At 41.9% G+C, this 17,176-nt stretch overlaps 1 protein-coding gene across 1 annotated transcript in view; it reads left to right on the top strand.

The window, feature by feature from the left end:
• The window catches only part of TTN (titin), a 315,644-nt gene that overhangs the window by 204,612 nt on the left and 93,856 nt on the right, over positions 1-17,176 (top strand). Inside the window, exons 183-202 of the mRNA XM_045294579.1 lie at positions 195-461; positions 616-879; positions 1,145-1,284; positions 1,441-1,567; positions 1,691-1,957; positions 2,063-2,329; positions 3,233-3,499; positions 3,590-3,729; positions 4,313-4,439; positions 5,519-5,661; positions 10,500-10,623; positions 11,168-11,434; positions 13,147-13,244; positions 13,760-13,928; positions 14,017-14,283; positions 14,385-14,651; positions 14,736-15,014; positions 15,123-15,531; positions 15,724-15,848; positions 15,951-16,217. Of these exons, the coding sequence (XP_045150514.1) occupies positions 195-461; positions 616-879; positions 1,145-1,284; positions 1,441-1,567; positions 1,691-1,957; positions 2,063-2,329; positions 3,233-3,499; positions 3,590-3,729; positions 4,313-4,439; positions 5,519-5,661; positions 10,500-10,623; positions 11,168-11,434; positions 13,147-13,244; positions 13,760-13,928; positions 14,017-14,283; positions 14,385-14,651; positions 14,736-15,014; positions 15,123-15,531; positions 15,724-15,848; positions 15,951-16,217 (4,281 nt within the window). The remainder of the gene's footprint in view (positions 1-194; positions 462-615; positions 880-1,144; positions 1,285-1,440; positions 1,568-1,690; positions 1,958-2,062; positions 2,330-3,232; positions 3,500-3,589; positions 3,730-4,312; positions 4,440-5,518; positions 5,662-10,499; positions 10,624-11,167; positions 11,435-13,146; positions 13,245-13,759; positions 13,929-14,016; positions 14,284-14,384; positions 14,652-14,735; positions 15,015-15,122; positions 15,532-15,723; positions 15,849-15,950; positions 16,218-17,176) is intronic.

Genomic DNA, 17,176 nt, shown 5'->3' with positions numbered 1-17,176 from the left:
TGACCCTGTGCACAACAGAATGAAACACTGCCCGGTCCTGCGCCACCCTCACCATTGTTCCTGTGCCCGAGCCCAGTGTTGCGGCCCCTGTGTCCATCCATCTCCTTGAGGGTCTTCCTCTTTATTACTGCTCCTCTACTTGCCCCCGGCTCGTTAGACTATTTCTGAGCGTATTGTCCATGTTTTCACTGTAGGTATAAGATTGAAATTCATATCACCTCTTGAAGATCAAACCGTGAAAGAAGGAGAAACAGCTACTTTCGTTTGTGAACTTTCTCATGAGAAAATGCACGTGGTCTGGTTCAAGAACGATGTCAAACTCCACACAAGCAGAACTGTGCTCTTCTCTTCTGAGGGCAAAACTCACAAACTGGAAATGAGGGAAGTGACCCTGGATGATATTTCCCAGATAAGAGCTCACGTCAAGGACCTGAACTCCACAGCGCATCTGAAGGTCTTAGGTAAGTCTAACTAAGATAGACTTATTTTCTGGATGGAGTGGGTAGTGATTGGCTCTTTTGCCACCTATGGTTCTGCGATAAACTTTTGTTTTCACATTCTTTTTGTTTTTAATATTCTGGTTTTCACATTTGACTATCTGATTATCTACCGCAGAAGCTGATCCCTACTTCACTCTGAAACTGCATGACAAAACGGGCATCGAGAAGGACGATATCATTCTAAAGTGCGAAGTGAGCAAAGATGTACCCGTGAAATGGTTCAAAGATGGCGAAGAGATTGTCCCTTCACCCAAGCATTCTGTCAAGGCAGATGGCCTGCGCCGCATCTTAAAGATCAAAAAGGCTGAGCTGAAGGACAAGGGCGAATATGTGTGTGACTGTGGGACAGACAGGACCAAAGCAAACGTCAACGTCGAGGGTGAGTGGTTGAAGAACGGAGCCTTGGGGGTGGGGGGGCTACCCGTGGGACTGCTCACCACAAGGTTTGAACTTTCCAGGGGCTCCACAGGCGATAGATGAGGCTCTCTACTCCTATAAAGAGTTACCATCTCTTAAACCCACAGGGGCGGTTCTACCCTGCCCTGCTGGGTCACCAGAGAGTTTGGCTTGGAGTTTGGGTCCCTCGGAGGTGAGCCTGCAGTTGATTTTCCCAGTCACACTAATAAAACTTTATGTTGTTCCAGCTCGACTAATAAAAGTGGAAAAACCTCTGTATGGAGTAGAGCTGTTCGTTGGTGAAACAGCCCGCTTTGAAATCGAACTTTCGGAACCGGATGTTCAGGGCCAGTGGAAATTAAAAGGAGAGCCATTAACTGCTTCCCCTGTAAGCCGGGGATCTGATCCTACAGAAGGGAGGGTTGCTTGGTTCTTTCGGGCGAAAAGATACACTTCTTGTAGGAAAACCCCTGCTGGGTTGTAGCCATCACCACTTATGAGAATTATGTTCCTTCTCTCCCTGTCTTACCATCACTCAAAACAGGACTGTGAAATAATTGAAGATGGCAAGAAGCACACTCTGGTCCTTTATAACTGCCAGCTGGACATGACAGGCCAGGTTTCCTTCCAAGCTGCCAACGCTAAATCTGCAGCCAAGCTGAAAGTGAAAGGTATGTCCTACTTGCCTGCCTCCCTTTGTGTGACCAAGTTTCCTCATGAACCCCTGAGGGGCGCAGGGGGTCATGAATAAAAGCACATTGCTGATTTCCATGCACACCGACCTCTTCTTCCAGAATTGCCCCTCATCTTCATCACACCCCTCAGTGATGTGAAAGTCTTCGAGAAGGATGAGGCCAAGTTTGAGTGTGAAGTATCCAGGGAGCCCAAAACATTCCGCTGGCTGAAAGGCACCCAGGAAATCACAGGTGATGACAAAATTGAGCTTATAAAGGATGGCACCAGGCATTCAATGGTGATCAAGTCGGCTGCTTTTGAAGACGAAGCAAAATACATTTTTGAAGCAGAAGATAAGCACACGAGTGGCAAACTGATTATTGAAGGTAATATCCAACAGGCCACCCTTAAGATGTATGTTTGTCTGTTTGTTTGAACACTTTTATGTAAAGAAGTGCTAGAATCAGTAAGACTTCTTTTTCCCTTGTTAGGAATCCGACTCAAATTCCTCACCCCTCTCAAGGATGTAACAGCCAAAGAAAGGGAGAGTGCTGTGTTTACTGCAGAGCTGTCCCACGATAACATCCCAGTTAGCTGGTTCAAGAACGACCAGCGCCTACATACGAGCAAGCTGGTCTCAATGCACGATGAAGGGAAAACTCACTCAATCACTTTCAAAGACCTCTCTATTGATGACACCTCCCATATTAAAATAGAAGCTATGGGGATCAGTTCAGAAGCTAAACTCATTGTGCTTGGTAAGTGTTTTTTGTTTGTTTGTTTGTTTAACTACATCGCATTCAATTCAACAGAAATATATAGAGTAGCTATTATATAAAATAGTTCTCTAAGTTCCATATGGCACAAAAACAGCCCATCTTTAAGAAGTGATTGCATAAATGTCCAGGCTAATTGCTGAAACACTTTCTGTCTTAAGATGAGGACGTTAATGAGAACTATAGCCCAGACCACAAAAATAGTTAAACTCAGAATTAAAACTCTGAGCTAATTATTGAGCCTGACTATGTTTAACATAGGAGTGTAATGAATTCCTATATCTTCACCGTATCAAAATTATCTCACCGGAATGTTTTCCAAGTTTCTGACACAGGAGAATAAACAACACAAAATGTACACTAATAAGCCTCGTTGTTTTCCTTCGGGACTTCAGTCAGCAACAGAAGCAGATGTCATCGGTATCGTCTATATGTATGCATGCTCCAAAGAGCTTGTGGAAAATACCATTATCTTTTCATTCCATTTCCATTAACTTTTTGAAACCCCTTCACAGACACAATTAAAAGCAAACTAAGCATTAAGAAAAACAAATCATGTGTATCTGAAAGCTTAAAAGCAAGATGAATTCAGTTGTTATGAAATCGGATATTTAGTCAAATAGTGAAGGAAGACATAATTAAGATGGAAGAAAAGTTTGAGTGAGTCTCAAACTATTATACAGATAGCCCAGCTCTTGATACACCCCATGCATCAAATCCGATGTTAACATTTAGAGAACTCCTTTTGAGTGGAAGGACGTTCACTGAGTAGACACTTGGGCATAATTCTCGGCTGCCAGTACTCTCTAAGCGGCCTCTGACCACTGTCCCTGCACTGTCATCTCCCTTGGTGGTTAGTGAGGTTCTGTTCACTTCTCCTTGCAGAGGGAGATCCGTATTTTACCGGAAAGCTTCAAGACTACACAGGTGTAGAGAAAGACGAAGTGATTCTACAATGTGAAATCAGCAAAGCAGATGCGCCAGTGAAGTGGTTTAAGGATGGGAAGGAGATAAAGCCCTCTAAAAACGTGGCCATTAAGGCAGATGGCAAGAAGCGCATGTTAATCCTCAAGAAAGCCTTGAAATCTGATATTGGGCAGTACACCTGCGACTGTGGGACAGATCAGACCTCAGGAAAGCTTGACATTGAAGGTAAGGGCGTTTCCACGAGTTTCCTTCTTGAAGCTCTTGAGGTTATTTCTGCCCAGATCTAATGGAATGTGCTGACTCTCAATTTTCCAGACCGGGAAATTAAACTGGTGCGGCCCCTGTACAGTGTGGAAGTGATAGAGACGGAGACTGCCCGCTTTGAAACCGAGATCTCTGAGGATGACATCCATGCCAACTGGAAGCTGAAGGGAGAGGCGCTGCTCCAAACACCTGTAAGGACAGTTCTGAGCTGGCCAGTCCCTCAGGAGCTGTGCGAAACAGAAAAGGACAGGAGAAAAGTCAGGGCATGCAGGCCATTTAAAGCACGCTATGAGACCTTCAAGGGGCCCCAGTGTTTGTCCATCCTCCTCTTGGCAGCAGGAGAAAAGACCTGGCGATCTGTTAAGTTATGAGCCTGGTAAACTCTAAGGGCTGTTCTGCTTTGTCCTGTAGAGTCACCGTGCTTGGGAATCAACCCAGGGCACCCACAGTTACAATCAGACTTTAAGTCCAAAAGAGAGATTAGCGCCTGTCAAAGAGCTTGCATAGGCACACTTGTATTGTACTTGACTTAGTAGCGTGGGTGGATAAAGGCCTAGAGATGGTTCAGAAGTATCCAGCTAAGAGAAAATGCTGGCTTCATGACAGTACTTGGGAACACAATTTCACGAAAAAAGAAATCAGTTAGGTAATCTCCCTACTGTGCGTGTGCGTGCGCCTGCACATGTGTATGTGTGTGGTGTTCCTTTAATTAGGATATGATGTCCCTAAAAAAAATATTTCCTATGACATTTTTTTCCTTCTCTTTGGATACAGGAGTGTGAGATTAAGGAAGAGGGCAAAGTACACGTCCTTATTTTGCACAACTGCCGCCTGGACCAAACAGGTGGGGTGGATTTCCAAGCTGCCAATGCCAAATCTAGTGCACACCTCCGTGTCAAACGTAAGTAGTTATGTTTCAGGACTGTTGGGGGAGCAGTGGGTTAAGCACTGGGCTCTCACCGAAAGGTGGGCAGTTCAAACTCACTAGCCACAATTTCGGAGGGGGAGGGGAGGAGGGCAAAGGTGAGGCTATCCATTTCCATAAAGATGCACAGCTTGAAAATCCTGTGAGGCAATTGTATTCCGTCCTAGAGGGTTGCCTGGAGTCAAAATCGACCAGAAGGAAGTGCATTTAGTTTGAGGGCTTTTGTTTCCACTGAAAATGAAATATGTGCTTTTGAATAAAAGTACATGAAACTGGAATCATTTTATGAATTAGAGGAACCAGTTGCCTTGTATGAGAGGGTTTCAAAACAGAAGGGTTTCCTAAAAGATAATGGGATTTCCCCACCCACTGTTGAGAGCCCCCTCATAGTTCGTTGAAGGTCTGGCACCACGGTGGTTCAAATTCTAAAGTCTTGGAAATTTAACTGACCTGGCCATCTGAATCGATGAAAATTAAGCAAGTCAGATTTCCACATCAAGACGATATTCACAGTCTAGCTCAGCCCTCTGAGAGACTGCATAGCACTCGGGTGGCCGTGAAACTCCGCAGGCAAACTGCTCAGTGGGCACTTCCGACTCAAGAAGAGAGGTGGCGAGCACTCGGCTAACATTTTTACAAGGTGCGAAGTGCTTGATGGACATGGACAGGCTATGGGATGGAGGGGCCCCGGTCCTCTCCCAATCAGAGTCTTAGTTATTTTGGAAGCCACATACCTTATGTAGCAAGAGGAACTTGATGCCTGGCAGAGGGACAGATGCAGCACACATTCCTCGCTGACCTTGTACACCAGGACGAAAGGGCCCTACAAATACCCGTTCTCCAGCCACCCACTCTCCCCGTCTGGGCACCACGGGGCCGCACTTACATGGGAGTTACAGTAGCGGCCAGTCCATGCCTCTGCCCTTCTTGAAGAAAGAAATCATGGAGATGAATTAACTGTAGAAAGGACCCGTGGAGATGAATGAACCGAGTCTGTTCTTTCCTTCTGGAATTACAAAGGAATAATCCAAACATGTTTCCTCCCTCTCGAAAAGCTCGACTTATTGGCCTCCTGCGGCCTCTCAAGGACGTCACGGTGACTGCAGGGGAAACGGCCACCTTCGACTGCGAGCTCTCTTACGAGGACATCCCGGTGGAATGGTACCTCAAAGGGAAGAAACTAGAGCCCGGTGACAAGGTAAACCCATGGTCTTTGCCTCATTCCTCCTTTTTCTCTCTGGCTCTTCTGCCGTCACTTACATATGGCCCTGATTTGTTCCTCTTTCTAACCTGTCTGCCTGCCTTTCTCTCCCGCTTCTCTATTCTAACCTGGTTTCTGCTGAAATTGTAAAGCCGATTCTTCACGTTTTGCGTTGGGTTTAAGCTGAGTTTGAAGTGGAAATTAAGATTTTTAAATAGGATCAAGTTTTCACTTTTGAAGGGAAAGAAAACCAAAAACTCATTAGCTGCCAATGACAGTTTACTTGATTCAGTGGAAAACATTAAGGATCAAGACGGCTTTGTGGTCAGATGCTCCCTAACACTGGTGCATGTTAGGGTTTCTGGCAAATTCGATCCCTGCTCTCTAATGTTCTGCATATTAGGGGATTAAGAGGGCAGGATTGAAATTCCATTCAGGCAGTTGATCAAGGGCTTGAGATAACTTCGGGACAGATTTGCTTGTCAAGCATTTCTCCGAGGCTATTTTTAACCCTCAAGTGTTTGAATGCAAGTGGACTATTTCAAGTGTAACCCAAGGTACTGACAAGGAAAAAGGGCTCAGTGGTCAGCCACAAGTATGCGGAGATAGATTTCCCAGTCTTCACTCTGACTGACCTTCTCTATGCCCAACACTTCACTCATAGGAGAAAAGATTATTCAGATAGGTCCCCCCAAATTTTGCCTGTATGAAACTATGTATTTCATCCCTCGTGTATTGTTTACATTATTTTTTAATTCACCACTTAATTTTGAATTCTTGACGTCAAATGTATAGGAATGATCCAGCATAGTTTGGAAATAAGGCATAGATAGGACAGCACAGTGCTCTAAGTCTCCCCCGACTCCCAGCCCCAGCCCCAGCAATACCCAGTGTGGATTCAAGGCTTTAATGCACACCAAACTTTCTACTGAAATGGAAATTAAGACATAAATATAATTAGAAAGAAATTCGGTATAGCCACAAAGTTGATAGCAGTGTTAGAAGGCAATGCACTTGAGCAAAAAATATGTATATTCTACTAAGGTGGTTCAATAATAATCATCTCGTGTATAGTCTTCATTACACAGGCAATGATGACCAGTTGGTCTCCTTTTTTACTGGAGATACACAAAGAAGCAGAATGTTCAAATGACAGCATACGAGGTTGGTTACACCTACAGAAAGGTGCCTCACAGTACAGGCTTCTAGAATTAAACTAGGTGATAGAATCTAATTGCTTTCATGTTTAAAAGCAGAAAACGGCTTCCTATTTTAAGATGCTTTCTAGATATGTGAATCCATGATCTGTATGCAAACCAACAAAGCCAAACACAGTCATGGAGTTGATTCCGACTCCTGGTGACCATACAGGACGGGGGGACCAGACAGGACTCCCCCTGTGGGTCTCCGAGATTCTTAACTCTTTAAAACCTGAGGAAGAAGCCTAATCTTTCTCCCACAGACGGCTGAGGGCTTCAAAGTACTGGTGTTGTATTTAGCAGCCCAATGGGAACTCTTTTTTGGGGGGGGGGGGTGGCGACTCTTTTTAAGGATAAATGTGATCACTGTTCTTTCCCTACTTAATATCTTTTGGTCAAATTAAGAGCTTTTTAATTGAGGGATAATTATTATTCAAATATAAAAACTATCATTTTCACTCAAAATGTAAATTAAAAAATGTGCTAGTCACATGGCTTTTTACTAAAAACATCAGTAAAGCAAAAGTAAAGGCTTCTTTTGGTCCCTAGGCTTTTCCCTGGGGCTAGGACGGATCACCTTACTATAATTTTATAGAGCCTCTTTGTGTCTCAGTTAGCAAAGGGATTTTAATCCTTCATTCTAGCCATCCAAAATCACCCAGCATCTGTGAACTTGCTCTAACATTATGCCAATGCCTTGTCTGAAAGAGCACTTTACAAAATTTTTTGAAATAGTCACTGATTAAATTTTAATGAAATTACTAGCAGAACAAACTTGCTAGGGTTAATTTAATTCACTTCTGGCTAAACATTTAGCCCTCCAAATTACAACAAATTAAACAAATCAGATCATAAGAACAGAGATGGGAAGAGATGCTTAGAACCCAGCTGAAACTTTTGGCTAGCACCCTAAGAAAGAATTGCTGAACCCTAAATGACCTTTGATCATTTTGAATTGAAATTTTTCGACTTTAATTGCAGTCATAACACCTGCTCCATTGTAGCAAGTGCTTCCACTATAAAGTAGCATTACTTGAAAAGAACAATATCTAACATTGTGCCTACGCAATTCATCAACAAATCTGCAGCATTCATTTTGCTGGTTTATTTTAATTAAGTACTTGCTGGGTTTTGTTGTTTTTTGTTTGTTGTTGTTAAACAAGGCAAGATAAGTTGTGTATAAGCAACTTCCTGAATGCCTCTGTAAGGTTCTGAGGGATGCATTAAATAACCACAGATATATAAAATAGCCTCAGAGGAATTTGCATGATAAAGCAACAGCCCAGTAGATCATAAAATAGCATGAGTTAAAAGCTGATCCACTTCTTAAAATACCTATAAGGTATCAATCAAATTTACATTTAAAATTAGAGGTGTGTATTTATATTTAAATGTCATTACAAAATATTTTTTATTTTCCTTATTCCAATACCATGTCCTAATTAAGTAGCTGTGTTTTGGAGCTGTATCTTCATTACCTTTTATCTGTTTATTTTTCCTTATTATGTTTTTGGCCTCTCCCAATGTTATTCAGTTAGCTCTATTAACAATCACATCCAGTTCCTATTAGTTATATTCAATAGCTCCAATAACAAAAACTTTCACATGATTCTTCACTCTTAATGGACTCATGAACAATGCAAAATTCATCTTGACGGCAGAGCACATGTTCTTATGGAATGCTAACGCACAGAACCAGAAGAACCCTCCTCTAATTCTGTCTTGACTGGCACCACTGGTGCTTCGTTTTCCCAGTCCTGATGCTCACACACGCAAAGGGAGGCAACACCTTCATTTTCATTTTGGAACAAAATTAAGAAATTGAAAAAATTATTTTAATCTTGGGTTTCATTGTGTTGGAAAATCAATTTAGTTGCTAAAAACCACATCAGAAGCAAGAGAAAAAAACATGGAAGAAGAGTTCTAACTTCTTGCACCATGGTAAACACCTTATATTTGGAAAGCAAATTTTACTTCCAGCCTACCCTAGCCAATCAGATATCTCCCCTTCTTTTTATGATTTAAAGCTAGACCTAGTGGCACTGCTAGGTAACCACGGGGCCACTAACTACAAGATCAGTAGTTCAAAACCCACAGCCAACCCACAGGAGAACATGAGGCTGTCTACACCTGTGAAAAGTTTAATTCTCAGAAATCCCATAAGGACAGGTCTACCCAACCCTTGTGTTCCCACAGCACCTTGCAGACACACAGGTAGCAAGGTTGGCAGCTGTGGAACATCTTTGAGTTGGGATGTACTCGCTAACAGTGGGCTAGGTTAGGGTTTCATGATTTAACTTTTCTAAGTTCTTCCTTCATATAAATGAGTGAAGATAGAATGGAGGTAAATATCAAATATTCTGAAAGAAAAGACCCTGAGTGTAAAACAGAAATTAGCAGGGGTAATTCAACATAAAAGATCAACATAAAAGATCATTATGAAAGCCTAAACATTCCTTAAAAGGTCCAAATTTAGTGGTTCCTTCATTTTCAAGTACAGATGTGGTGTGTGTATCATTCAAAGAGCGAGCCCTGGTAGCATGGTGAGCAGTTCAAAGCCATCAGCAGATCCGTGGGAGAAAGACTGAGCTTTCTACTCTCATAAACAGTTTATACCCTTGGAAGCCCCCAGGGGACTCACTAAGAGTCAGCACTGACTCGATGGCAGTGAGTTTGGTTTGGGGTTTTGGTGGCATGGTGGGATTGAGTGTTAAGGTCAGTGGCTCAAAACCACCAGGTGAAAAATGAGGCTGTCTACCCCCGTAAACATGTACAGTGTCAGAAACCCTGTGATGGGTTGCTCTGAGCCAGAATCAGCTCAATGTCAGTGAGTGTCTACCACTAATACAACAACTTAGAAAGCATTATTTTAAAATATCTACCCAAATGAATCAACTTCATCTATTGGATTGCTTTTTCATGTATATATTTTTATTGTGAAAATAGGCCTATCAAAACATACATCCCAACAATTTCTACATATACAAATCAGTAATGTTGGCTACACTATTCAAGCTGTACAAGCCTTCTCACTTCATTCTGCCAGCACTAACATAAATTCAGAAAGCCCTACGGAAAACTTCTCCTTTCCTCCTCCCTCCCACCCTGGTAACCAATCATCATCTTTGGTTTCTAGATACTTATTTCATCTAAGCGAGGTCACACAACACTGTCCTTTTGCGATTTATTTCACTTTTATTTCACTCGCAATGGTTCTTTCGAGGTTCATGAGTTGTGAGTTGCAGCAGGACTTTCTCATGAGTGCCAAGTAGTATTCCACTGTACATATACAGCCCCCCACGGCTGCCGAGTAGATTCCTCCTCATAGAGACCCCATCGCGCACACGTGCACTGCCTCAGCGGGCTTCCAAGGCTGTGAATCTTACACATGCAGATGGCCACAGCCTTCTCCCACAGAGCCGCTGGTAGCTTCGAACCACCGACCTTTCTGTCAGCAGCTGAGACCTAACCTCTGTGCCACCAAGGCTCCGTATGGATATGCCTACTTTCGTTGATCGCTTCATCTGTTGATAAGATATTTCAGATGCTTCTACCTTTTGACTACTGCCAAAAAAATGCTGAAATGAACACTGATGTATGTTTCGTATCTTCTGAATCTGTACTTTAAAAACCTAGGTTGTCACACGTTCAGAAGGAAGAGTTCATACACTTACCTTGAGGGATGTCAAGTTAGAAGATGCTGGGGAAGTCCAATTAACAGCAAAAGACTTCAAAACTCAAGCCAACCTCTTTGTGAAAGGTAATTCTAAGACTTTTTTTTTTTTTTAAATAATACATGTTTGATACAAAAGCTTACCTATAATGCCAACTCTGGATTATATTTATATGATAAGTGTCATATATCATTAAAATCCACAAAAAATATCCAGGTGTAATTTTGCTCTTTGGACTAACAAAATATTTCACTGTCTGTGAAAAAGATTGAGAGAAATTCACACACAATTTTTTCACAAGCATATTTCACTTCAGCCTCTGTTGTTGGTATTAAGCATTCTAGTAGAAGCTCAATAAACAACTAGAGGATGCATATGCATTACTTTACTAACCAAGGGTTGGCTGTTATTTTCTTATGTTTCATGTTTCATATTTTGGCAAAGCTATTTTCCTCTGATGTAAAAATAATGAGAAAACATCATCGTGCGAGGAAAAAGTCTGAGGGGAATCAAAACTTGACAAATAAGACTTAGAACAGGAAAAGCCCTGGGGATACCAGAGGAAAGTTGAGGAGAAAGAAATTCTTCAAGAAGGAAAAAGCTCTGAGCTAACGAGTACGATTCTTTCAGAACCACCTGTTGAGTTCACTAAGCCTCTTGAGGACCAGACGGTCGAAGAGGAAGCCACTGCAGTCTTGGAATGTGAAGTGTCCAGAGAAAATGCCAAGGTGAAATGGTTCAAAAACGGGACAGAAATCCTCAAGAGCAAGAAATATGAAATTGTTGCAGATGGCAGGGTCAGGAAGCTTATTATCCACGGCTGTACCCCAGACGACATAAAGGCATACACTTGTGATGCTAAGGATTTTAAGACTTCCTGTAACCTGAATGTCATTCGTAAGTACTCTTCTTGCACAGGACTTGTCATTGTCAACTTCTTTGATAACCAAAAAAAAAAAACACAAACAGTTTTGCATGCCCTTTCTTAGCCTGATTGCATTTCTTGACAACTCAGTATATCAATACTGACCTAACCTGATTTTGAAAATACGTCTTTAGGCTGCATCCTACTCTGATAAACGGCTGATCAGTCACTTTTCATTTTGCTTTTTTCTCACTCAGTGAGCTAATGCACTCTTGTGTAACGGGTCAGGGGTGGTGCATGTTAGGCGCTAAAGGACAAGAGGTACGGACACAAGACTTTTACAAAGAAAATGAAAGGGGTTTCTGGGTCGAAGGAAAATAGATTCTCAGGCATCTAGAATGACATGAATATGAACAATGAATGTACAAATGTGCTTTACACAATTGATGTATGCATGGATTGTGCTAAGAGTTGTATGAGCCCCTAATAAAATGATTAAAAAAGAAAAAGAAATGCCAGTTTTAATAGGAGGGTAGCATGACTTATTCTAGGGGGATAAAGCCAGTCATATAATGCTACCTCCGAGAATGGATAAGACAGAAGAGAGGTCTGGATTGTGTGAGTCTAGTGAATGGGGAGAACTCTACTGATTTTTAGCATTACTTCTTCCACTGGTGAAAAATATGTCGTCTGTCTTTAAAAAGCCAAATGCTCACTCGATTTCATTCATTTATCCAGTACGCCTTTCTTCAGTGCCTCCTATCTTTGTGCCTGGTCTAGTTGCTGCGCATTTTTAACACTACCAAATAGCGGCTTTGATTGTGCTTCCACGTGTCTTGTGCTGCGTTCTTTCTATTTTATGGTTGCTCGGTTTCAGCTGGTGACCAAGTAGCTTCTTAGGTCTCTTTCTTCCCCTTGACATCTACCTCCATTCCAAGAAGGCCCAGATGCCGTGAGCACATCTTCAAGCCCAAATTTCATAGATCAAGAAAGTCATTTTGGAAAGGAGTCATAGGAGCCCTAAAAACGTAAAGGGCAAGGCGGCAAGTCCCCAGTCCTAAACATACGAGAATCAGCTCTGGAGATGCATGAAGCAATAAGTGTCCAACACCAAACTGCCCTCCTGTACAAAAGACATGGCTTTGTTGCACTGATTAATTTTATGCTTGAGTTATCTGTGAAGTCTTAGAAGCTGATTTTTAAAAATGGAATGCGTGTGCTTTCCAATTGCAAGTTATGCCTCTTAGCAACAGTCAAGGCTGGCCGTGATGCTTCGGGCGACATATTGTTGAATTCTGAAAATTTCTCAAAAGTGATGCTAGCTACGTTTAATACTGTTTGTTACTGAGACTTCCTTTGACGATATCACCTTTTGATATGAAGGATGGCCAATGAAGACTTTTCTTCGAACTATAATTAAAGAAAAAGAGATGGCTAGATAGAGCAAGAAAACTGCTTGTTGGACAGGCAAGGGAGCTTCCAAAAGTTAGTGGAAAATGGAATTCTACCATGAACTTTTGAAGCACCCTTGTATAGTATACCTTATCTTTTTTTGTACACTCTAAGGATATTAAAAAAGTAAAGCATCAGACCTAGATGACTGCTCCAGGTCCCTTCCCAGTCAAGTACAGCTGGTGAAAGTGGCAAGGGCTCACAGGAGCCTCCCTCTCCTGACGTGGCACAGTGATGTCAGAGCACATTTCCAGAAACCTCCTTTTGAATTCTGATGACCTTCTCTTTGCAGCGCCTCACGTGGAATTCTTAAGACCGCTCACTGACCTCCAAGTCAAAGAAAAAGAAATGGCTCGGTTTGAGTGTGAAATTTCCCGAGAAAATGCTAAGGTCTGTGATTATAATACACCTGTTGTTTTATATTGTCAAACAAATGTACCTTTACTTTGGGTTATGCTAAAAGGGTGGAGAGGGGTGGAAGAGGGAGATCGTTAATTAAACGTCCCTCTGATCATCATTTTATATTTAAAGATATTACTGTGGTATGAAATATGTAATCGGCGTAAGGGTTCTAATTTCTAAAATAGTTTTAGTTACTATTCCATGAAAACATTAGGCTCAAGATCAGCAGATTTAAATAGTTTTAGTTTAAACCATATTAAATTGCTGTTCTCTTAGGACAAAAACAAGCAAATTGCAGCAATTTCTTATGCTCCAAATAAGTGTTTCTAATTGCTTTCCCCCATTGGCAAGTCCCTTCAACACTGAGGGTCAGTTGGCACATGTGGGAAACAAAGGGGTTGGTCTGCATCGTCTCAAATGCCTTCTCAGCCTCTAGAATTGTACGGTTCAATTCTTCTTGGTGATGGACAATAGTATCTTTTATCACTTTGTCTTAAATGTAGGTCCAATGGTTTAGAGACGGTGCAGAAATTAAAAAGGGCAAAAAGTATGACATCATATCTAAGGGAGCAGTGCGCATTCTCGTCATCAACAAATGTCTCCTGGATGACGAAGCCGAGTACTCTTGCGAAGTGCGGACGGCACGGACGTCCGGCATGCTCACAGTGTTGGGTAAGGATGAAATGGTCCTCTGCAGGCAGATATGTTAGTGGCATATCCTGACTACCGGTTTAACCCAATGCTCTTTCAACTCTTGCAGAGGAAGAAGCTGTCTTTACAAAAAATCTTGCCAACATTGAAGTTAGTGAGACCGACACTATCAAGCTGGTGTGTGAGGTCTCCAAGCCCGGAGCAGAGGTAATCTGGTACAAAGGAGACGAAGAGGTCATTGAAACAGGAAGATATGAAATAGCCAAGGACGGAAGAAAGAGAATCCTGATCATTCAGAATGCTCAGCTTGAGGATGCGGGCAGCTACAACTGCCGACTCCCAAGTTCTCGAACCGATGGCAAAGTCAAAGTCCATGGTATGAAAATTAGTGATGCTTTCTAAAAATTACTTATACCTGTTGGACTGAAGGTACAACGGTATACACATTTTCAATAACTTGCACGCTTTTCTTTCTAGAACTTGCTGCTGAATTTATTTCAAAGCCACAAAACCTTGAGATACTTGAAGGAGAAAAGGCTGAATTTGCCTGCACCATATCAAAGGAGAGCTTTGAAGTCCAGTGGAAGAGGGATGACCAGACCCTCGAATCTGGAGACAAATACGACATTATCACTGATGGCAAGAAGAGAGTCTTAGTGGTTAAAGACGCCACGTTACAAGACATGGGCCCCTACGTCGTTATGGTTGGGGCCGCGAGGGCAGCTGCTCACTTAACAGTCATTGGTAAGTATGGTCTGGCTTTTTCAATCGTTGCATCTACCTCTTTGGCTCTTGTTCATACTATGAACTCTTCTTGTTTCTCCTCAGAAAAACTCAGGATCATAGTTCCTCTGAAGGACACACGTGTAAAGGAACAACAAGAGGTTGTTTTCAACTGTGAAGTCAATACTGAAGGTGCCAAAGCAAAATGGTTCAGAAATGAAGAAGCCATATTTGATAGTGCAAAATATATCATTCTCCAGAAAGACCTGATCTACACCCTCAGAATCAGAGATGCCCGCTTAGACGACCAGGCCAACTATAGTGTATCCCTGACCAACCACAGAGGTGAAAATGTTAAGAGTGCAGCCAGTCTAATAGTAGAAGGTAAGTAACTTACATGATACTAGAGGCCAATTGGTGGGGTTTTTTTAAAATAAAATCTATATCTATGATGCAAACAATTAAAATCAACATGATTCTCCTTTAAAACAGAGGAAGATCTTAGGATTGTTGAACCTCTTCGAGATATTGAAACCATGGAAAAGAAATCTGTCACATTCTGGTGCAAGGTGAATCGTCTCAACGTGACACTAAAATGGATGAAAAACGGAGAGGAAGTCCCTTTGGACAACCGTGTCTTATACAGAATTGACAAGTATAAGCATTCTCTAGTCATTAAAGACTCTGGCTTCCCAGATGAAGGCGAATACACTGTGATCGCTGGACATGACAAATCTGTGGCCGAGCTGCTCATTATCGAAGCCCCTACAGAATTTGTGGAGCACTTGGAAGACCAGACAGTCACAGAGTTCGACGATGCCGTCTTCTCCTGCCAGCTCTCCAGAGAGAAAGCAAATGTAAAATGGTACCGAAATGGGAGAGAGATCAAAGAAGGCAAAAAGTGAGCCAATGCTTCTCATTCTCTATTTCTGTAGTTATAATAGGAGGGGGCTTCAAAAATTCTTGGGGAAATGTAACGAAAAGATGACAGAATTTGTCCACAAACCTTCCGAAGCCCCCTTATCCAGCTTGCACTTTTGACAACATAATGGTCATTCTAGAAGCTAATGGACAGCCCAATCTCTCCTCTTAGGTACATATTTGAAAAAGATGGAAGCGTCCATCGACTCATTATAAAAGATTGCCGGCTGGATGACGAGTGTGAATATGCTTGTGGAATAGAAGACAGGAAGTCTCGAGCTCGGCTTTTTGTGGAAGGTATGAATTAAGTGAAAGGACAATTTTATTCTCAGTGAATAATGAGACGAATCCTGAATCATAAAACCAACATATTTGTATTTATTGCACCTTTCTTTTCAGAAATCCCTGTTGAGATCATCAGGCCTCCTCAAGATATTCTGGAAGCCCCGGGTGCTGACGTCGTCTTCTTTGCTGAGCTCAACAAGGACAAGGTGGAAGTCCAGTGGCTAAGAAATAACATGATTGTTGTCCAAGGGGACAAACACCAGATGATGAGTGAAGGAAAGATGCATAGACTCCAGATTTGTGACATTAAGCCCCGTGACCAGGGTGAATACAGATTTATTGCCAAAGACAAAGAAGCCAGAGCTAAGCTTGAACTGGCAGGTAAGTCCCCTTCTTCTATTTTAAAATGCCCTTCTAATATCACACATATATTACACAATTAGATTAATAAAAAGTTTTTCATTTTGTCAAGCCTTATATACAGGTCAACTATCTCGATTTCTCCTATTACAAAGTAATTACCCTAAGTGAAAGTACATGGATAGCAATTCATCATTACAAGACAGAACCTAGGGGGTCACTGGGAGTCAGGATTGACTCAATTGCAACGAGTGCCTTTGTTTTTGTTTTTGTGAGGTTTGGAGAGATTATACCTCCATTTTCCAACCCCCTATTAGGCTTCTTGAGCCTGGTTCTGATCATGACTCAAAGCTTCTAAGTCATTCTTTTAGGATGGGGGTCAGTTATGAAAAAAGCCATTTGTGTATCACTTACACCAAAGACAACGTCTGTTTATTTTAAACTAAATAGTGCCTGTTATATTTTTAATTTTTTTAATTTTTTCACGGTGTCTGGTCCACTGTTTAAGTTAGAGTAAGAGGTTCGATGACTTTGTACCATCTTTAATCCTCAGTTTTCTAGATTCTGATCATTTATAAAATAAACCGTGAGAACTCCAAGTGTATTCTCTGCTGTATTGTATTACACTTGCTTCCAAGTGTACTTACCGAGTGCCCACCACAAATACGGACTTGCCTCTGACTCACACAGACTCTGCAGGACAGAGTAGAAAGGCTCCACAGATTTCCAAGGCTGTAAGTCTTTATGGATAAGCAAGCGGCCTCATCTTTCTGCCTCATGCAGCAAGCTGGTGGGTTTGAACTGCCAACCTCTCGCTTAGCAACCCAACACTTAACTCACTGTGCCACCACGGCTCCTTATTTATTATACTATATGTAATTTCAGGTTTATGTAGGCAGTATTTGCTAACAAGTGCATAGTAAGCAATCTGTGACATAACCTAGCTACAACAAATAACTAAGAAAGTTCCCCGTGTTACT

This window comes from Echinops telfairi, unplaced genomic scaffold (assembly GCF_000313985.2).
Source record: "Echinops telfairi isolate 266 unplaced genomic scaffold, ASM31398v2 ScPeMD7_3;HRSCAF=10, whole genome shotgun sequence".
Classification (NCBI taxonomy): domain Eukaryota; kingdom Metazoa; phylum Chordata; class Mammalia; order Afrosoricida; family Tenrecidae; genus Echinops; species Echinops telfairi.
This window is presented reverse-complemented; position numbering and strand designations above follow the sequence as displayed.